Here is a 23,670-nt window from a genome sequence, read left to right on the forward strand (position 1 = left end):
ATTGTGCTCACTTTTAGACAAGTCAACTAGTCTGCATTAAAATTTCAGTTTCATTTACTTAGTGTGTCCATCAGTGCATTTCACACATGACAGACGTAACAAGATAAAAATGGTGTAAAAAACGTTAAAAGACAAAAATGACTTACAACACATGACAAGGCGAAAACACTGGTAAATACTTAATGACATAAAGACATAATGAGACAAAGAATGTAACAAGACATAAGAAGATGAAAATGATGTTCAAGACATAACAAGACCTAAACAATTTAACAAGATGCAACAAAACAAAAACTACATAAAAGACATGAAAAGTGAAAACGAAGTAACAAGACAGAAATAAATTAAAAGACAAAACACACTGAGAGGAGACTCTGGTGAAATAAAGTTGCGGTTCAGTTAATGTTGCACAGAAACAGTAGAAATGTCCTTCTGAGGACGACTTCTTACTTTTATACTTTGAGGACATTTCAAAGCCTGGACTCTTTCACTTTTACTGCAGTAAACAAGTTGAATCAGTACTTCAACTTTTACAAAAGCAAGAATCTGTACTTCTACTTGAGATAGGTCACAGTTGGGGTTAAAAAACTACGTTAAAAATGTCATGTGACAGAAGAGACATCACTCGCACACTGATAACAGCGAAGCTTTAAATAACCCTAACGTTAACTTTTGGTTTCACACAGGACAGGAACCTTTCTTCTTGGTTAAAGTCCTGTGTTTGTTTGAGCCGTCCGTCAACCCAATCTCCACACGTGGACGTCCTTGCTCCTTATACTTCTCCTGGCATACATACTATGTCCACTAGGGAGCGCTGCATAACAATAAACGGTCAGAATAATTTGCTTTCACTTTCAACCAGCATGTGTGTTTTTCTGGTGAAATCCACAGACCAGTGAGAGATGTCAGTGTATTATATTCATGGACAAAACCACCCTGTCTGTGGCTGGAATGAGCTGCTTCCACAGACGACCTGTATGACCATTTTTCTGTTTTGAACGTGCTGCAACCGGAGGATTTGATCTGTTGGTGGTGCTCAGTGAAAACTGGAAGATGGAGTTCATCTTGAAATTGATAGTTTTACCATGTTTCATGATAATCCACCCAAACGCTGTGAAAATCCTCACGTTGCTTGAGCATAATTTTTTTGTTGACACTGAGTTATCAGTATTTGTATTCAGACAGAGACTCTTAAAGACTCATATGTTTCTCTGAAAGGGTCACTGTATATTCAAAACAAACGGTTATTTGATTTCATTCAGGCAGCCGCTTGTTTGTGAATAATAGAGTCAAATTAAGACGCTGCTATGTTTTTGCCGAGCATCAATCTAACACTGAATGTCTCAGCAGTTGATATTTTCTGCTGTTAAAACACGCTGAATGTTTTTCCGACCTTTTGATACGTCTGGTTATTACTCATTAGAGTGAAATGTTATTTTTCTGATTCACAAACAGCAGCTGCCTCCCTTCATACTGATCAATTTGCTGGTAAAAACCTTTTCATATCCCTGTTGTGTTATTAATACTTCTGTGCATACAAATGAAACGGGTCAAAGCGGCAGAAGAAAACACAGAGATATTTCCCTTTCATCCACCTCCTCATATACACAGAACGTGGATTAAATAAGTAATACTGAATGTGGACCGGCTGTTTAATCCTCAGAGTGATGATGGGGGTTTGTTTCCTGATGACAGCAGGTCTGAGGACGCCGGTCTTGACGCCCCGCAGGGAAATTGCAGCCACTCTGTATTCATGCTGTCAGGGCCACCGAGCACAAAGATACAGCATCCAGTTCAGATCGCTGTCCAGTGAAAACCATGTATGTGCACGGACGTCCAATAATAGCGGTCAAAGTTTTGTCCTAGGAGGAAAATAGAGATAAGTGCTTTTAAACGGCTCCACTAAAGACGCAGTCAGGTGTCGATGGTACAAAGAACCTGATTACTTTTTTAAGGTCCTGTTCCGTTCAGGTCAGTCAGAATCAGGATGCTGCTGTCGTGCATGTTGTCTCACTGGAAAAGTTCTGCTACACTAAATGGAATGAGACCTTTGTATCTTCAATAACACCTGTGTTTATTCCATCATTTCTTGTCAATATGGCTGCTGTGAAAAAGGTCTGCTGAGCTTCCCAGCTGGCACACAGGAACCAACTGGAACCAACAGGAACCAAGCCAGCTTTTGGTCTTGCTTCATCTTTTACATTGTTTTCATCTTGTTTTGGCTTTCATCTTTTTTTGTTTTTGTTATATACGTCTTTATGTCTTTTTCTGACTTATTATGTAACTGATGACAGTTTCATCTTATCTTTGAAGCCTTTTCATCTTGGTACGTCCTTTATGTTATTTTCATATTGTTATGTCTTTTATGTTGTGCTTTTATGTATCTTTTATCACAAATTATCTTCTTTTTTTGTCTCGTGACGTCATTCAAAGCCGTTTCATCTTGTTAAATACTTTTTGTCTTGTTATATCATTTAAGTTATTTTCATATTGTTATGTCTTTTTTTGACATTTTTCATCTTGGTTGTTTTGTCCTTTTACAGCTTTTGTGTCTTCTTTTTATTATTTTACATGTTTTATAACATTTTTGTGTTATTACATCTTTCATGCCTTTTCCATCTTTTTATGTCTTGTTATATCTTTTATGACTGTTATGGCTCACACAGACAAACTCAATAAGTAGGTTATGTAGTTAAAATGTTTCTTTTTTGTCTGTTTTTATAATCTCCTGCACAAGTCTGCATAGGAGCTTTTGTTTTGGAAAATTCCCTGGTTTCCTGCTGTTTCTGTGCCTGACTTCCATCCCGCTCCATCTGCTCTGTGCAGCTTAATTTGGCATCCATCAAAACTGAGATGTGCTGCTGTTGGTGGCTGTAACGCAACACAGACGGGTTTAACCCGAACCAAACTGCAACACTTTACACGTGACAGCGACTGTAATACAGCAGCATCCAAACAGCATCACATTAACATACTAAAAAGCATTATTTTGGCAGAATAACGGCCCTTCAGACAACTTCCACAGTAACTTGTTGTTTGTTTCTTTCTCGATTCAGTTTTTGGCAGCGAATAACTGAACACGCAACATTGATACCAAGTTAAGCCAAGTCTTTTAGAAACAGCCTTTGCAGTGGCACAATAAATTGCCAAAAGAAGAAAAAAGCAGCCACAGGTTGACAGTGATGGATTAGTTATCTAAGTTTCCGTAAACTCACGGTTATAGAAATGAACTGAGGCCAACGAGCTGGAAGGTACAAAAATCAATCTACAAACTGAAGGTTTAATTTGGCGATCCGCAGTAGAGTCTGATTACCTCAATAACAGATTTCATAACTTGATCCGCCTCCAGATTTCAGCGGCGGAGTTAAGATCCCCCTCTCTCCCTGTCGGTGTCAATATTGTCACACGTTTTCAAAGAGCATCTGAACAGAACACTGTACAAGTGTTGACTGAATAACACAGATTTACTGCTCCTCCTCCAGAGAGCATTTTGTAAAAAGAAAGAAATAAAAGAGCTGAGGATGTCACACCAAAATAATCTAATCCTTTAAGCATGGGAGGAAAATTGTGGCACGATGAAGAAAAGAAATAAAACAGCTGAGAATATATCTTTTTTTTCCCTCTGCTGAACGATGACAACCGCCAGCACAACAACATCGCCTCGGGCCACAACAATCAGCGGAGAAAAAAAAAGGAGAGACTCTCTAAATGAAAGACAGACGAGACTGAGAGGAGGAGAGAGCCGGAATGAAATAGAAACAGAGCGACAAATAGGAAGAGAGAGATAACAGGGGGAAAAATTAACAGGAGAGTGATGTAAAGTGAAGTCTGGAGGCCGACACCTGTCACTGCCATTTAAACCTTTTTACTAAACCTTATCAGGACGAGTCTGGAAATGAGACATCCAGCGATTCCCCCGCTTCGTCCCTGTCAGACCGCCACGGCCAGGACGCCATCAAGGCGACAGCGACGGCCCGCGATGAATAAAACATCACTGCCGCCGCTGCTGTTGAAAAACATAAGAGCTGCGAGTCGCTGGAAATGTTGCCGGTGTAGCTCGGTGTCATTCAGGTGACAAACACAAAGCTTTGATAAAGTTTGTTTGTTTTGTCAAATTCTGAGGGAAGAACAAGAACATTTGTTTTATAGCAGTTTTCACTCGTGTCAAAAAAAAAATACTCTGGTAAAAGTAGAAGTACAGACTCAACTTCTTTACTGCAGTAAAAGTGTGTAAGTACAGGCTCTGAAATGTCCTCAAAGTATAAAAGTAAAAAGTCCTGTTCCCTTTACTTGTCTTGTCAAATCTTTTGTCTTGGTATGTCTTTTTGTCTTGTCATGTCTTGGTGTGTCTCTTGTATCATATTTTGTTACACCTGTTACATTTTCCTTGTCTTGTTGCATGTTTTTTGTCGTTATGTCTCATACGGTGTATTTGGTGTATAAGGTCATTTTCGTCTAATGTCTTCTATATCGTTTTTGTCTTGCTGTGTCTTTTTGTCTTGCTACGTCTCACGTCTTTTATGTCATATTTTATCTTGTGACGCCTTTCACATTGTTTTGTCATGTTACGACGATTAACTTGTTTTTGTCTCATTACATCATTTTTGTCTTTTTAGGTGTTTTACATGGATTTTGTTGCGCTTCATCTTTTATGTTGTTTTTGTATGTTTACATTGTTTTGTCTTAAGTCTAAGTTTTTTTCTGTTACGTCTTTTTTGTCATATTTTGTCTTGTTACACCTTTTACAATGTATTTGTCTTATTACGTCTTTCGTACGATTGTTTTTTTGTTGTTTTTATGCCTTTTTGTCTTTTATGTCATTTGCGTCTTGTTGCATGTTTTTTTTCTTTTAACATCTTTTTGGTCTTCCTTCTTTTATGCCATTTTTGTCTTCTCAGGTCTTTTTTTAATTGTTGTCTTGTTACATCTTTTACTGTCTTTTTGTCTTCTTAGGTCTATTTTTTATCTTCTGTCTTTTGAATCATATTTTGTCTCACATTTTGTCTTGTTGTCATATTGTTTTTATCATGTTACATCGTTTGCATCATTTTTGTCTTGTTGTGTCCTTTATGTTGTCTTGGTCTTGTTACACCGTTTCCTTTTTGTCACGTATTATTACATTGTTTTTGCCTTGTTATGTCTGTCCCGTGTAATATGCAGGGAATTGTCTTCTGTGCGTTATTGTTCTGTCCATTTGGGTTGAAATCAGTCTTGATGTCGGGAAGACGGCATACAATGCTGCAAAATAAAGATAATTAACACATGTCCTCAAATGCTTTAAAATATCCAGACTATTGTGAAAGGAGTAGGGAGGACAGATTAAATGGACTGTTGAGATTATCTGATGTGGGGTGTTTGAGGTTCATATCAACAGTCAGTGTCTTGGCTCCAGAAGATGCTGGTCGGCACACCACCAGTTAGGAGAGGTAGAGAGGATCCCCAGCATGGAAGCTCCGATTCCACCTTAAATCTTCCTGATGCAAAGCAGATTCTTGACGTCCTTGACAGCCTTGTTTCCAACTAAAGTCTGACAGCAAAAGGCAAAAGGACTGAAAATTTCCAGTCATTCACTGCCACTTTGCTTCTCTCATTCTGGGTCAAAGTGCTTCAGTGTATCGAAGACAGATCCTCCAGTCCTCTACTACTTACATTAACAATGACTTTTCAACACAAAGGCGCTACAGGATGAAATGGAAGGTCTGCACAACTCCGTGGACAATATGTATTATCTCCGAGGCCAGAGGTTTGAATGTAGCTCTCAAACTAAACCAAGTCTGAAGAAGAAAAAAAAAAGGTTTTCCCATGAATCAAAAAACCAACCTGACGAAGAATGTAGGGATGTTTCTTTCAGAAATAAGATTTTCTTTGTAGCAGTGGGCAGACTTGTTTCTGAACTTAAACACAAGATTCACTTTTACTGAGCAGATCTGTGATGAATTTTCCATCTTATTGAAGTTGAAGCAGAAAACATCAAGATATCATTTCAGAAACTGGTGATGTGACAGATGAGCTGAAGAGTGTGCTAACCTGACACACCAGAAGGTTTGTAACACACAACCGTCCAGAAAAGCCATCCATAGAAACTGTTTAGAAAAGGGTAAGTACTTTCAAACAACACTTGGCAGGTTGACTGGATGAACTACGTCACATCTAACACAGGATAACTTCAACCAATCAGATCAACTCATCTAACTGACGCTGAAACTAGAAGGAAGAAGAGAGGAAACATCTTTTCCATCAATAAAAGCCTTCGGTGTCGTTCTTTGCTCTTCTTTCAATGAAGAAATTCTCTCCAGTTCTGATAGAACTGATGCTATCACAGTATCTACACTAATCTCTTCAGGAGCTGCCACTGTTTGTTCAAGACGCTGTCGGCACACCTGAAACCTCAAGCCCGTAGCTGCCACTAGTCCCTCTAAGGATGCAGATCGACTCACAGCACCTCTGGTGCAGACACAAACAGATCACTTGGAGCCTGATAAGATGGATTCTTGCAATTCCAGCTGCCCCGCAAGGTAACAAGTGTGCCACATCTAAAAATTAACCTGTTCTTATTCCAACTTGTCATATACCAACATTTTGTCACCTCACACTGCACAGGGAGCCCTTTAGTGGCGGTACAACATGCTGCCAGAAAGCCTTTTTAACACGCACTTAATGTTGTGAAACTCTCACAGTTTGGGTGAAACAATTTCTTTAGCATAAGACAATATTTGGGGTTACAATAAGTATGTTACTTAACGAAAGTCGTATGAGAAAAGTCAGCTGATGTGCATTATGTCATACCTCAGTAGAGGATATGAAACTCAGTCTCCTGGGTTTAAGTCCTGTGTTTGTTTGAGCCAGTCGACCACCTCATCTCCTCCAGATGAAGACTTTCTCTATACTGCAACAAAAATCCAGTGTATCTCTTTCAGCTGGGTATCATGTGCATCTGTAAGAGATGCCAAGGGGCAGCAACAAAATGCCTGTATTCAATGATTTGGGTACTTTTGTCAAGGATCTGAACCCACAGGAGCCACTAAATGACATGCACAGCTCCAAAGTCTCTATGGAGACCTGAGCATTCTCCTGTGCTCACATTACCAGTGGCTGTGGCTGCAGATGAGCATGCATTCAGTAAAATGAAACTCATTAAAAACTGTGCGTATTCAACAATGAAAAGCTCAGTGGACTTGCCATCCTCGCCAATGAGGAAAAAAGCATCCAAAGGCCTGACTTCAAGGACATTATCAGAGGCTTTGCAGCAAGAAAAGTCAAGCAACTTTCATTTGGACATAAACACAAGTCAGCAACACAAAACACAACAAGTGATACGATTATAGAGCTGCAGAGATGGTTACAATAAAATAAACTGACAGCCTTACACTAGTTCATACTACATTTGGCACTACCTACAGATAATAAGCTGCTGAAATCAAGACCGTGGATTGTTCTTAAACAATATTTTAAGCATTTCTCTGACTGAGCCTTATCTTGATTTCTGGGACTTTGACTGGAACAAGATCTCTTTCATTAATGAGGTAGAACTGGTCTGGAAATGCTTTCATCATGCTTTTACTAAAATTATAAATAAACATGCTGCTTTCCCCAAAATTTAGAGTGAAAGGCCAAAACTATCTTTGGCTTTTTCCCTCAGCAGTCCTGTCTACTAAAAGAAAGAGACGTTTTCAAGGCCAGAAAATCCACAGTTTTAGACAGCTCTGAAATAACTGTACCACTCTCATTAAAAAGGTTCTGCTTTTGTAATACTGCTAGTAACTATCAGTACCTTATTCTAAGAAATGTTGGAAAGTAATAAAATCTTTAAAATCTTTTGGAATTTGTCACCAGCCTGCATTATAAAAGACTCTTGTACTCTAACTGATAAATCGGACTTCTTTTTTCAGTCTTTACATTCAGATCCAAAACAGCCTAATGAGCAGAAGGCTCACTTTTCACTAAAATTCATTTAATTATGGTTCAGTCATTTCATTTTACTCCTCATGAGGTGTTCAAGGTCAATACAGCCTTAAAACAACTGGACCCTAATAAATCCTGACAAGTGTGAGCTTCATGTCAAGTGAGCTGGAGACTTTATAGCAGAATCTCTGGCTCATATTTTTAATATTTGAGACTGTTTCAAACAGTGAGATTCCTAACGTATGGAAAATGTCCCCCTCCCCCTCAGTTACTGATAACTGCAGGTCGTTCTCTAAATTATATATATATATAAATTATATATATATATTATATATAGTTTTAACTGAAGTCCTTGAAAGGTTTGTCAGTAAACAACTTCATTTTTTAGATACAAATGATATTCTGTGACGACAGTCAGGTTTTAGAAAACAACACAGCACAAAAACCACTGTCATTAAAGTGGTTATTAAACTGGACTGCAAAAGACACTGTCCAGATCTTTTTATTGATTTGTCCAAGACTTTTTACACAGACTTTATAATGCTGTTTGTTTTCCTGGGTATGTAGTAATTAAGTTGCTTTTTATTTTACTTTTCAGGTAGAAGACTGTGTGTCCAGTTTTCGGGGTCTTTCTCCCTCCTCCCTCTGTCAACAGGTGTGGAATACTGGAACCACTGCTGTTCTCCACATATGTAAACAATCTTTGTGATGGTTTCAAATTCTGAATTCCATTTCTATGCAGATGATACCGTTTTCTCTTGCTCATCCCTTCAGTAGCACAAACCCTTGAATTCCTGCAGTCTGCCTCTTGACTGAAGTTTGCATTAAACACAATAATTAAGTTCTGCCACTAGAGGTCTGTCTCCCATTAAAACAACAACGAAAGATGTTCATGGGAGTTGTTATCTTCATTTTCAAATAACCACCGCTGCTGATGAAAATCTACCCAACATGACTCAGGCGTCAACTTCCTTCCTCACATACCCGACGTATTCTGTGTTTCCACTGAATTTATAGCAACTAGTAACTAGCTATGATCGGCTGGCAGGAAAAAAACTGTTCCCTTAAATAAATTATGGATTTCTCTGTGTTCAAATTTTGGAAGATGTAAGTATGGTACTTCAGAAAATATATAACATATGTCTCATGTTTTAACACAGACACCCAAAGTCATAGTATTTTCAAATGTCTAAAGTGGTTGAAAGTGAAATGATCAGAAAATTTAGTCATTTAGGTTTAATTAGTGATTGGAACTTGTCAGTCGAATCACACACTGAAGGTCTGATTTCCAAGCTGAAGCTTAACTTAAATTTCTTTTACAGGAATAAATCCTGTTTTTCCTTCCAGACATGGAAACACTTGATTTCAGCAACTTTTCTTTTACCTTTATTGGATTATAGTTATCTGCTTTTAATTAATTCACCAGACCAGTGCCTGAAGAAGATGGATACTGTACATTAGCTTTATGTTTTATTACTGGCTGTAAAAATCTCGTGCACGACTGTGCTGCTATTGGCAAGTAAGCGCCAGCAAAGAAGTGAATTAAAAATTTTAAATCCAGTCCAGTTTCCATGAGAACTATCTATAATATATACTGTGGTGAGTGGTAATATGAATCTCTCCTCCCTCTGATCTTAAATCGTATTAATAAACATGAAAAATTAAAAGTTCAAAATACTTTGTTTTTAAAGCTGAGGGTGTTTTTTAGTTCAACGAGGTTCATTTCGAGGATGACTTTCTCATCCAATGGGCATGTAGAAGCAAAAACCTTGGAAAGTCAAAAACAGTATGGTCTGAGGCAAACACACACACACACACGCACGCACACACACACACACACACACACACACACACACACACACACACACACAACCCATCAGATGAAGGCTGCGACAGTTTTTGACAATTCTAACAAAAATTATTCATTTATCTGCTTCACATCTCGCTGATGCAACCTGGAGAAAGATGAGTTCAAAGGATGTTGTCAGAATGACAAAAAAAAAACAGGCTGCAAACTGCAGAATTATTCAGTGTTGGAGGACGTCACGCTTATAAATCTCATCTACTGCTGCTGCAACGTGCATCAGCCAATGAAAACCTTTATTAAGACAACAAACAAACCAACCAGGTTCATAACAAAATGTCTCTGTTTATTCTACAATCAGTCGACATCATTATCAAACATGGACAAGTAACATGTGGGAGGTCGTCTTTGAGAAGCAACACAAACATACTGATAACAGGAGACACACAGCAGCATTACAGAGACCAGAACTACAATAAATGTAGTATGAAAAACATTTTATTCATTTATTACTGATATTGCGATTGCAATATGATTTACATAGAGGGAAATTATCATTATTCTCATTTTCATTGAAAAGCATATTAAAGGTCTTATTATTTCTGCAACGATCAGACAGTGTAGAACTGCAATGATCTACTGAATAATCAATTAACTGATTAGTTGTCAACTATTAAATTACTTTGCAACTAATTTGATAATCGATTAATCAGTTTGGCTTTTTTTTTCAGCTTCTTAACTGTGAATGTTTTCTGGTTTCTTTCCTCCTCTCTGACAGTAAATTGAATATCTTTGAAAAAAAAACATTTCAGGACGTCATCTTTGAGACTTTGAGAAACACTGATCAACATTTATCTGACATTTTATGGACCAAACATCTAATGTAGCTTAGCGTAAGTTCAATCAGGAAGACCTTCTATTACACTGCCTTCATTCACAACTTTCCTTTACTCCGCCTCTCTCCTCCTATTCCCTCTAATCAGCTGTTTGTGGGCGTTCACCTTCGTCTTTACCATCCATTCAGATTTTGCCACGGTCGCGATAGCCAGTCAATTTGCTGCTGCCAAATCTTTAAATCGTCTCTGTCTTTGCTCCATCAGTTGTCATTCAGTCAATCGTGCGTATGGCTTATGCCTTACTCACCGTTTGCTGCTGTTTGTCGCTCCTCAATCCAATGTCAGACCACGACCATGATCCCCTCGAGGGGCCTAGCTCCGGCGTTTTTCCCTCATTTTCTTCTGATGGCCGGCGCAGGAGCGTTCGCCTGTCTCGAGGTAGTTTTCCTCCAGATGAAACTGCGCTCCTCTTGTCCCAGCTTCGCGATCATGGCATTGCTCCTGCATCGGGCCTTCCCATCGCCCAACTTCGTGAGTTGGCTGAACAAGTATGCCGTGATTCTTCTGAAAACTCGTTCCCCGGGCAAGACTCAGCTGTCCCAGTTGGCTCTCCTTCCGCGCCCGCTCGAGGCCGTAAACGGACCAGGAAATCCGTTCGTCCTCAGCCGAAGAGAAGGAAGGCTGCTATGGCATCTGGATCTCCCGCTCCCTCCTCTTCCTCCATCCCAGGCGCCGTGGATAGCTCCCTGGTCTCCACCCTGCAGTCTATATCCGACTCTATTCATGTCATTGACGCACGCCTCCAAGCGCTGGAGACCGCCTCTGCCCCGGCTTCTTCAGCGACTCTTTCCGCCGCGCAGGCCTCCATGCTTCAGTCACCCCTCGCTACGGGAACCTCTCAGCATTCCCTGGCTTCAGCCCTTCCAGCCCCTCCTTTAGGTAGGCCGTACGTACCTCAAGCAGCTAATATATCTCAGCGTATGAGATCAAAAATTCTTCAGGGCAAAGACGTTAATTTAGTCAGCCTTATATTGCCATCCCCTGAGTGCGATAAAGCCATCGCTACGGGAGAGCACATCACTGCCGTGTTTAAGTCTGCTGATCCCCGGCTAAACAAAGATTTATCCATCGGGCAATTTTTAGCGGCCTTTGGCATTTATCGTGATGTTATTTGTGCAGTCTACCCAGAGAGGAGGCAGGAACTCGACGCGTATCTGGCCTTAATTGGCGACCTCCATCTCAAGTATGGGAAGAACATTTTCTACGCTTATCACAAAGCCTTTGCTAGTAAAGCTGCGCTTTATATCACTCAGTTCAATCTACGCCTAGACTGGTCCGTTTTAGACTCTGAAATTCTGGTTATGGTCGCTGGAGGCTCTCCAGTTATTTCCTGCAATTCCTGCGGACTTTCTGGTCACGCCGCCTCCCTGTGCCCCGCTGTGCCGTTTCGAACCTCCCATGTGCCTCCTGCGCAACCGACGCAGCCTGCCACTGACAGGAAAGGTCGTCAGGTGCTGCGCGTTAACAATATCCCCATCTGTAACAATTTCAATGAAAACGTATGTTCCTTCCCCAATTGTTACTTTCTTCACATCTGCAGCAGGTGCAGAGATGCGCACCCGCGGTCCGTCTGCCCCATGCGCTTCCCTGCTCAACGGAACCCTCCCCGACCAGACAATCAACGTGGTTCAAAGACATTCTAAGCACCCATCCATCTACTCCAATAAACGTTCAGGCAATAGCAGCAGAACTGTTTTCTCACCCTGATTCTGTGTTTGTGAATAACCTTCTCACAGGCCTTTCCCAAGGGTTTCGGACCGGAGTCCTCTCTCCTCCCTCAGTTACTTATGTGGCAAAGAATCTCCAGTCAGCAGTTAAAGAACCAGGGCTAGTTTCTCAGTTGTTAGATAAGGAGGTTAACAAAGGCTACGTTATCGGCCCTTTTCAGTCCTCTCCTTTCACCATATTTCGCACAAGCCCTATTGGCGTAGCCACGAGGAAATACTCAGGGAAGAAAAGATTAATTTTTGATCTGTCCACACCTCGCTCCGGCCCCGTCGCTAGCGTCAACAGCCTGATCCCATCCGAGCCATTCTCTCTTCACTACGCCACAGTCGATAATGCCATTAAATTAATCAAGCTGTCGGGGCAAGGTGCTTGGCTTTCTAAAGCAGATATTACTGACGCGTTTAAAATAGTCCCCATTCATCCGTCTCAGTGGAATCTCTTTGGCATCAAGTGGGATTCCAAATATTACTTTGCCGTGCGTCTCCCATTCGGCTGCAGAAGCAGCCCAAGCATATTCAACCAAGTGTCAGAGGCGCTTTGCTGGATTTTGTTAAACAGGGTCAGAGTCCCCTCCGTCCTTCATTTACTGGACGATTTTCTTTTGATAGATCCCCCCCATGATGACTCAGGTTCTTCCTTGTCCAAATTAAAAAACTGTTTTCAAAGCCTCGGCATTCCCTTGTCTGCTGAGAAAACCCTCGGTCCAGCCACACGCCTAGAGTTCCTCGGCATCATTCTGGACTCAGTCGATATGAAGGCGTCCCTCCCTCCAGAGAAATTGCAGCGCATTCGTGATATTGCAAAATCCTTCTGCGCTGCCGGAAACATCACTAAACAGCAGTTACTCTCCCTCCTCGGCCACCTCAACTTCGCCATGCGCGTCATTCCTCAGGGGCGCTCTTTCATTTCTCGGCTCCTGGACACGGCGTCCTCCGTGCCAAACCTGCACGATTTAATTGAGTTAGATGAAGGTTGCGGCTCAGACTTGCGTTTTTGGTCTTTCCTGCTCGATCACTGGAATGGCGTTACTTTTTTCTATGACGAGCTCGTGCATTCATCTGACTCTCTGATGTTTTTCACAGATGCGGCTCCTTCAGTAGGTTTTGGGGGGTTTTTTCAAGGAAAGTGGTTCGCAAGCCGCTGGCCTCCCTCCTTCGCCAGCCACGATGCTTCCTCTGCGCTGTACGAGATTTATCCCATAGCAGTGGCATGCCAAGTTTGGGGCGCGCACTGGAAGCGCAAACGCATCTCAGTGCTGTGCGACAATCAAGCAGTTGTCAGCATTATAAACAAAGGGCGCTCCTCTTCTAAAGAGATCATGCCTTTCATGAGGAGTATCACGTGGTCTTCCATCACTTACAACTTTATTATCACTGCCCGTCACGTGCCCGGTCATTCTAACGTCATTGCTGACGCTCTCTCCCGTTTCAATTTCCAGATTTTCCGACGACTTTGCCCAGATGCCAGCCAAGTGCCAGTTCAAGTGCCCCCACTCAAATATCTAGCTCTTTTCTAAACAACCCCCCCATGTGTAAATATTTGGAGTCTGCTAGGGTTTATATGAGGAAGGGTTTAGCTGCTTCCACGCTCAAAACATATGACTTGGCCTGGAGCACCTTTGCCATGTTTTGTGTCTCTGTCTCCACTCCTCTTAAACCTGTTTCCATTAATACTGTCTGTGCCTTTATTTGTTATTGCTTTGACGTTCGCCATTTCAAACCTCAGTACATTCGTGGGTTAATTGCCGGCATTCAGTTCAATATTCGTTGTTACGATCCTTCCTTTCCCAGTCTGTTTTCCAACCCAGCGATTAAAATGTTGTTAAAAGGCATTTCCAAAGTTTCTCCTAGCATTCCCGATCACAGACGTCCTATCACACTCTCTATTTTGCATAAGATGTTGCTAGCTCTCAGAGAAGGCATTTTTTGTCCTTACATTGACACCCTTCTGGACGCAGTATTTTCCTTAGCTTTCTATGCATTTCTCAGAGCCGGAGAATTTTGTACTCTCTCTCAAGGTTTTGATCCCAATCGGGATATCACTTTTTCCGATCTGTCTTTTCATCCAAATCACTATCGTCTAAATCTGAAACACTCTAAATGCGGCGGTGCATGCACCGTGTTTGTGGCCCGCACAGATACTCAATTTTGCCCATTCAAATCCATGATGAAATACTTAAAATTTAGACCATCCACTAGCCTTCACTCTCCGTTATTTCTCACTCTAGGCAATTTACCTTTGTCAAAGTCTTGGTTTACCTGTCATTTAAAGAAAGTTCTTGTTAAATGCAATCTGCCTCCTCAACATTATTCAGGTCATTCCTTTAGAATAGGAGCCGCTACCTCTGCGGCAAATCAAGGTATTTCTCCCTCTTCCCTGCAACAACTGGGCCGCTGGTCATCTCTGGCTTTCACGTCCTACATTCGACCAGACATCAATGCTGTGCTGGCTAATCAAAGATCTCTAATCCCTTAATTTCAGGTAAGCAACATATAACTGGTGGTGGTTTTTGGTTCATGGGTTTCAACATTTATATTTATATATACATTTTCCCCCTTTTCTTTCTGCATCTCTGCTTTATCATCTTGAATTTTCTATTGTTAAAAAAAAAAAAAAAACAAAAAAAAAAAAAAAACTGCATCTCTGTCCATCCAAACGACCAGGCGATGGCCGGCGTTGTCTCCCTATCCTGTCTTTCTTCAGCTAAATGAAACTGGTCAGTGGACCTCATGCAAAAAAAAAAAAAAAAAAAAAAAAAAAAAAAAAAAAAAAAAAATTCATGCAAGCCGCAACTCTGTCTATTCCCAATGACCAGGCCAAACGCCGGCATTGCCTCCCTATCCTTTGTTTCAAAAAAAAAAAAAAAAAAAAAAAAAAAAAAAAAAACTCCATGCTGCATCTCTGTCTTTTCCAATGACCAGGCCAAACGCCGGCATTGCCTCCCTGTCCTGTCTTTCAGGCTTCAAGCGTCGCCTATCTGTGCATCTCCGTCTATTTCTTTTGATCGTACACCTTTATTTCTTTAGCTGATCTGACCTGCTTTTCTCTTTCTTGTCCTCATCTCAGCGTTTATTACTCGTCACCTTAAGCATACTTTCCTTTACAAACCCTCTGGTCTATCAGTCATTTTGGCTGCCCTCTCTCTCTTTTTTTTGGGGGGGGGTAGGTTTTCCTTCAAGTCAACCCTACTTCCTTCTTCGCATGCAGCCTATTGTGGTAGACCCCACGCTGACTGTGCTCTCTTACCTCCGCTTGTATGATCCTAGTATCTATCTCACCCAGTCCATCGTATTTCTATTACATTTCTTTATTGCTAACTACCATCTCCTTTTCAGCTTGTCGTGCTTGCATTTTGTTTTGTGTCTAATCCTTATGGTTTATCTCATTAGAATTGTGCTGTCTGCTGAGGTAAGGATGCATGTCTTAATCTGAGCATCCTGTCTTATTATTTAAATTTTTTTTGGGGGGGGGTTTCTCTTCACTACAGCTTCATCACCCCCATTTATATATACATATTGTTTCACCTCATTGGGGTCTAACCGCCAAAGACTGTTCATGTTTCATATATCATGCATGCGTCAATAAACCATTCTCTTTTACTCTTAGTCTCTCCTGATTGAAATGTAGCTTAGCGTAAGTTCAATCAGGAAGACCTTCTATTACACTGCCTTCATTCACAACTTTCCTTTACTCCGCCTCTCTCCTCCTATTCCCTCTAATCAGCTGTTTGTGGGCGTTCACCTTCGTCTTTACCATCCATTCAGATTTTGCCACGGTCGCGATAGCCAGTCAATTTGCTGCTGCCAAATCTTTAAATCGTCTCTGTCTTTGCTCCATCAGTTGTCATTCAGTCAATCGCGTGACCCTCCTCCACCCCTCTCTCCTCCAGTCATTGGACCCAGGTAGCAGAGGATGTTCACCTCGATCCTCCCTGACGCCCTCTCCTCCAGCCTTCAGGTCCAGGCAGCAGGAGTCCAGAGCCACTTCACCTCACCAGTCTCTGCTTTGCACCTCATCATCACCACCACCACCAGTGTCTAGACCCCGGGGGGTTTCTCTTCACTACAGCTTCATCACCCCCATTTATATATACGTATTGTTTCACCTCATGGGGGTCTAACCGCCAAAGACTGTTCATGTTTCATATATCATGCATGCGTCAATAAACCATTCTCTTTTACTCTTAGTCTCTCCTGATTGAAATCAATTAGTCTTAAAAATGATTGAAAGATTAATTGCTAATTTTAAAAACACTTCCTGCAATTTGAAACTGATAAAAGTTTGATTGATTGTTCAGCTTTATTGAGTGTAATGTGTTGTACGAAGCTGGTGGATGCATGTGGAATTAAAATTGATGGAGATCACCTGAGAATCGTCTTTTGATCACTGAGTGGACACTGAAATCACATTTGAAAGTTTGTTGATCACCCTTCAGTTCACTTACATGGAAACTTCATAATAAACAGCGAACTGGATTCACAGCATCAAAGTCCATCCTCGACTTCAACCAGGTCCTGTATTTATCCACAGAACGAACTGAAGAGCCAACATCAGAATATATACCCTTTATTCAATCAGGTAATCTCATTTAATTATTGAGATTTGTTGAGCTTCACAGTTCATTCTTCACTTTGAAATGAGGAGTTAACGAAACAGTCAGGGTTCACTTCTTTAATTAAAATCTCTTTTGCATGACAGACCAGGTTAGACCATGAAAGAACAGCAATGGAAACATTCACATATGATCCATGCACACATAAAAGGATCACACATATATCTACATGTTAGAAAAAAATTAATTATCCACCTGGATGAGACATTAAACTTTTTAAATCCTCAGTAATTTATTATTTCAGTCCACTGATATGAAAGCAAATGTAAAACAGGTTCTTTTGCAAAAACGGTTATTTGTGATTTTATTTATCCTAAATTAGATTTTCTTGTTCACTCCAAGGAATATCAAATTCATAAGATATCTTAGTTTTTTCCTGTGTATTCAATGGAATATCAGTCAAACTGCTTTGGTTTATTCATTTCAGCTCTTTGATGATGACGATGATGACGACGATGACAATAGACAACACTTCTCCCAGCATTGACAAGATTTTCTGTCAATTTTTTCACTGCCGGGCAGAAGGGGGCGCTGTGACAGGTCATTTAGAAAAAATTTGACACTCGAAGAAGGAGAGAACCGCCTGAATTCAGCAGCAGAAGAAGAAGATGTTCTGTAGCATGAAATACTGTACATCGATGCTCAGCTGCAGATCCGCAGGGCAGAGAGCACGGCGACCCGGGCACAGAGCGGGGCTGCTCGCGCTGCGGCCCCTGGACTCACAACACAGCCGGGGCAGAGAGCGCTTCAGCCCCCAGCCTCTTGAACAGACTGTTTTAGTCCAGGGCGAAGGACACACACAGCTAACATTAGCCACGCTGGTGACAGTGATGTCACACGAAATATGAAGTGACAAGAAAATAAAATAACAAAACTAAAAACGTGAAATCGATATTCTGCTTTAAAATGTTGCTGTTTTCTCATTTTTTTTTACATGAAATGTGGATTTTTGATGCAAGCAACCAACATTCAAGTGCTTATATAAAAAAAAAAGATTGAATTAATGAGTAATGATTTAATGCATAATGAATATTCTGTGGGTGTTGAAAAATCTGTGAATTTTGTCAAAAATGCTGGCAACTTTTTTTTTTAATGGCTGGTGGGGAAAGAGTTAAGAATGGCGTTGATCTGTCTTTTCAAAAGATCTTTTCTTGTTTCTATGGAGGACAAGCGTATATTTTCATAAAGTTCACAGGGTTGAGTGCATAAATATTTATGTCCTGTGCGAAATGCAAGGCCCAAAAGTAAACTGCAACACATAGTTTAAAAAGCACTTATGGCTGGAGGATTCAGAGGTATAATGATGAGATGAGGGTCAATCATCCGTGGTCAACAACAGGATATTCCTGCAGAACTCACCATGTTAACACAACTAAACATGATGAACACTTGAGGACATTGTTGTGAAAGAGATTACAGCTGGAAAAGTGATAGACACACTGCTGCTGATGGACATATATAGTTTTAGCATTAAGGATGTGCAGAGCCGATGCTCCAGGGAGTGCAGGGTGTGCAGGGTAGCCGTCATGGTGGTGTGAATACATAATTATAAGCAAGTATATCATCACTCTATATGGAAATAAGCAGCATGTAAATAAAAGAAAATATCCATAACTGCATATTAAGATGCATTTATCAAGTGACTCAATTCTACCCACACATGATGTGTAGGAATTATCTTGAAGAGCAGCTCCCGAGTGTTTGTATAAGTCAACTGACAACAGACGTACATTTAAATATAATAACACACAGCGGAGAGGCAGTGAGGAGAAGATGGGAGGAGGCCACATGTATGAAGTGTGTGTCTGAGCGGAGCTGGGTAAGTGTCACTGTCACACCTCAAACATTCATTTTTAGCATTTAGATATGATTGTGGACCATAGACCTTTTTTACAACAGACATTTTGACACATCGAAGCGAAGAAAGTGTATTCGGTAACAATGATGATGGCTGCATTCCATTTAGATAGACCAGTTCCAGGGTTGGGTATTATGCATGTTGGCTGTACAACACAGAATGCAACATTACACTTAAAACGTTACTTTGCAGCAACGTTACTGCAACATCACACACGTTATGTTGCAGCGACCTTAATGCAACACTGCAAGTAAGACTTTATGTTGCAGTGACTTAAGTGCAACCTTACACTTAAAAATGTTATTTGCAGTAATCTTAGTGCAACATCACACAAATGTTAGGCTGCAGCGCCCTTACTGCGATATTAAATATACAACATTATGGTGCAGCGATATTACTGCAACATTGCAATTAAAACGTTACCCTGCAGCAACATCAATGCAACATTATACTTAAAATGTTATGTTGCAGCAACATTACATCTAAAACATGACATTGCATGGCATTACGCCTAAAACATTATATTGTAGTGACATTACTGCAACATTACATTTCTAATATTTCGCAGTGACTTTTGTTAGATATCGCTGTACTGTTCAGCGTCAGTACTGCCAATATGGCCGACCTCCAGACTGATTACATGCCATGAAAACACTTTATCATTAAGAGTGCAGGACTTCCTTTTAACGCACAAAATAACTGATATTTACCAGCCCAGAGGGGGCGCTATTGAAACTCAAGGAAAAATAGGGAGAAGATGGCTGCAACGACAAACACAGTAACTGTTAAGTTACAAAGAAACAGAATTAATGTTTGTGATGAAATGATGATGAACACAGGTAAGAATATAACTGGAAAACTGGCCAGTTAAAATCCAGCTGTGGATCTATATCTTGTGTCACTCTGTTGTCACTGCTGCATTCATAAAAGCATAAATACCAGAGAAATATTTACAAAAGAAAAATATATGTGTGTTGATGACCAGACGGCAGCACATCCATTCATGACAGAACTGTCTAAAAAATAAAAGATGAAAGCAGCGGGGTTAAATAACGGGCGTCCTGCAGGCGGATTCAAGCACAGTTTGTACAAAATGAATCCATCAATCAAACAAACAAATAATTGGATTGTTTTGTGACTGTTGAAACGTGTATTTGTTGTTTTCCTCTTCTGTTGCCAGTTTTCGTTGTTCTAACAACATCTGGCGACGCCGCTGCTGCTGAATTCCTCGTTTGTCAGAGACTCATCATTTTTATGAGATGAGACAATAAAACAATGGCAGTGGGAGAAACGTCTGAGAGCTTTGGTTTGGAGGCCGAGGTGTTCACGGAGGAGGGAGGGAGACACATCAGTATTAGAAGGACGAACCGCTGCTCTACATTATTTCTGCCTCAAACACACACGCAGCTGCTGTGTTTGCATTTAAGAGAGTTTTACAGAAGCACATTTTCTTGGTCACAAGAGAACGAAGAGCTTCTGTGTGTCGTTTGAAACTGCTCATAATCTGCCCTCAGAGGCATTTCCACAACAAATTAGACTGCCACGTTTCATGTTTTAATTACAGTTTGCCCTTCAGATCAGGACTCAGTTTAGCAGTCCTGCTGGATTTCACACTGTCCAATAATAATTCCTCTCACTTTCTGTCACACACATAATTTTATCCCCGCAGGCAGCAGGGCCGGAGCAGCCAAGTGGGTCTAACACGCTGCTCTGGAGTGAAACATCTCAACAGCTACAGGCTGCATTTAGATGATATTGCCTGTAAAATTTCATGATCCCCAGAGGGCGAAATGTGAAGGTTTTCTTGACTGTTTGGCATTTCCTCTAGCGCCACCATCAGGCCTCATTCCACACTTTTAGCTTCACTAAAAAGGCTCTGAGAAAATCATCTGTCCAACACGTCATGCTGTAATGAACGTTGCAGGGGTAATAACATGATTTCCACACCAAAAATGGATTCATCCGCTGTCAGTTTAGTGGTGAAAAGTTGTGTCAGTTGATGTTGATGCATATTCAGTCAGCATTTCCACATCTGGAAAGTTTGTTTAGTTTGTGTAATGTAACGTACATAACATCCTTAAACTGTGGGATGCAGTTAGCTATTTTATGTTCCAAAATGCAAATGTTACTTTTTTGATGTAATGCGTTTGTTCAGAATGTGGTGGTTTATGTTGGTAATTGTCAGTTTTGTGTTGGTTCATGAGCTAGTCGGCCTACAGTTCTTCACTCCAACTTTTCACTGGTATTTGTTACCATTGTATTATATGCTAATGCAGAGTATAAGGGAAAAGGGCTATTTAACTCAGAGTTGTGGAGTTAAAATCAGAACGTGGATCGGAGACACAAGTCCACATATCGATGAATGTCTTACTGTTACATGTGTCAAGCAGAGCAACAAAACAAGACAATGGACCCTTAAAATGGAGACTGAGCCTCAGTAGAAATGGTTCAAAGTGATTTAATGACAAAAAAAGTAAAGAGCAGCAGGCTTAAGTGTTAAATGATGTTGTCCAAAACTTTCCTAAACAGCAAAGAAAACACAGAGAGGGCAGAGATATTCAACACAAAGAGTGACGATGAACTGACCTACAAACAGAGAAACACAAGGACTAAATAGACAAGCAACTAATCAGACACAGGTGAAACAAATGGCAATCAAAAAGGGTGGGAAAAGGACAAGTCAAGACACATGAGGGAGGACCAGGACTACAAAACAGGAAACAACTACCAAGAAACCCCAAACCATGCCACATCAATATCGGCCCCGACACTGATACTGGATGGAACCGGTGCGGTCTCTAATTTAAATTAAAGATTCACAGCTTCAGTAGGAAATGAACAGCAAACACTGCCAGAGATTCTTATTTAATTTCTTTGGGAAGAGGGTTTACTCTCGACCAATTTGAGAAACTGAACTGAACAAATTGAATTTTTACCTTCTACCCTTTGTTGTTTATTGCCTTGACTCCCTGAAAAGTGCTGGTTTTTTTTCTGGACTCTTATTTTTGGTGAATATTATTTGGACTTGCTTTGGAATTATTTGGATTTGCCTGAAAAGGACATTTTACTTTGTTGCATGTCGTCATCAGTAGACTTATTTATATGAACTGCCCTGTGTTTACAGCTTTGGTCTGACTGTTGCTAGATTTTTTCTTTGCCTTCTGTTCAGCAGTTCAGATTTAAAAGAAGTGGGTTCATGGCGTGTGTGTAGTACAGATTCATGGGACTGCCCTTTTAAAATTTCAAAAATTAATTGTTGGATAAAACTCCAGCTACAACTCCAAAAACCATTCAATCAATCTGCCATAAGATGTAATTTTTAAAGTTTAAGTTTTTAAGTTGAGGGTCTGTGTCATGGTCAAATACTCCCAACTTTGGAAACTTCTTGATGCTTTTGTTACGACCTCTAGGAAAATCACAGGTCAATACAGGCAGGAGGCTGCAACATATAAAAGAGGACGCCCCACCAAAATGTAATGATTTACCCACAAACTTTATTTGTTGAACCTAAAATACTAAACAAAAGCACAAAAACTAAAGAGGAAACAAAGGAGGGCTGGAGACCCCGGCCAAAAACAACAAAAAGAGTGAAGACGCTGGGCCGACCAGTGGGCCGTCGCTCCCAGCGTCTCCCCCTAAACTACCTAAAACAGAAACTAAACCTAAAATAAACAGACGAATAACGTAACTACCGGTAATCTCCAGCCCAAACAAACACGGCAAATTAAAACAACAAAACCCCAGCATGGGGGAAAGAAAAACAGGGAGGAAGAGAAAAAGCTCCTCACTACCTGTGCTGATGTCTGTGCTGTGTACCGTCTCTTCACTCCCTGTCCCTCTTATCCCCTCCTCCTCTCCCTACCTGGTGCAATCAGCACTCAGGTGCGCAGCAGGCAGAGGGAGGAGGGAGACAAGCTGGACAGAGAGAGAGAGAGAGAGAGAGAGAGAGCAAACAGGCTGCTGCACGTAACAGCCTTAAACATGACATAAAGACTTTGTAATTATTTTTTTACTCTCTCTGTAAATATAAAATATTGATCTTATTAGTATTTAAGTGCTAAGTCATATTTTTTTCTTGTCATATCCTTAAGACCAGTCAGGTTTAGGGAGTAATGGATTATATGTAACAGGATTATATAATCTAGACACAAAAAAGGGTAACTGTACTCCATTACAGTTACGGAAAAAATGTGAATATTTTCTGGTTTCTTTATTTCTCTCTGACAGTAAAGGACAGAACAACAAAATAAGACATTTGAGGATGTCATCTTGGACTTTGGGAAAATTTTATATTGAGTAAATCCGAAAGTAATGTGAACTAATAAAGTTACATTACTTTAATATTGTGATAGTTGAGTCATGGAGAAACTCTTTGTTGTCCAGGTCCCCAAAGTGCTGGACCATCCTGACCGACCAGCTTTCACTGCAAGCTGGAAACCAGTTTTTCTGACCCCACATTAACATTTAGTGATCTCTAAATTTCTTGAAAAACAAATAAATAAAATTGAAAGCATTTCTACTAAGTTGCTTTGAACAAAAGGGGTCTGTCTGGAGAATGAAATGCACTTTAACAGTTGATTTGTTATTTTAGAAATAAGGTAAGTCAAGGTTTAGATATATTCTCTTTTGACTTTGGGTTAAAATGTTGAACATGGCCACACAATTGCCAAAGGCAACCAGAGTATCTAAAAAATGTAATGAAAACCTGAAGAAAGTGGTGGAAAGTGTCACTGTTGTGCAACAGAGAATAAAATAAAAAGATTTAAGAACTCTTTTTATAAAATTACAGACATTTTTAACTTTGAACATCAAATGCTGCAATTATGACTTTATAAAGATCAACAGGAGCAATGAAAGAGATGCAGGAACA

At 40.5% G+C, this 23,670-nt stretch overlaps 1 protein-coding gene across 1 annotated transcript; it reads left to right on the top strand.

Annotated features, from left to right (window-relative positions):
- Positions 1-11,815: 11,815 nt before the first annotated feature.
- LOC146326304 (uncharacterized) lies at positions 11,816-15,288 on the top strand. The gene has a single exon (XM_084718323.1). The coding sequence runs from the start codon at positions 12,104-12,106 to the stop codon at positions 13,844-13,846; it is 1,743 nt and encodes a 580-aa protein (XP_084574449.1). The 5' UTR covers positions 11,816-12,103; the 3' UTR covers positions 13,847-15,288.
- The last annotated feature ends 8,382 nt before the right edge of the window (positions 15,289-23,670 follow it).

This window comes from Lutjanus erythropterus, chromosome 5 (genome assembly GCF_056507025.1).
Source record: "Lutjanus erythropterus isolate fLutEry1 chromosome 5, fLutEry1.hap2, whole genome shotgun sequence".
Lineage (NCBI taxonomy): Eukaryota > Metazoa > Chordata > Actinopteri > Lutjaniformes > Lutjanidae > Lutjanus > Lutjanus erythropterus.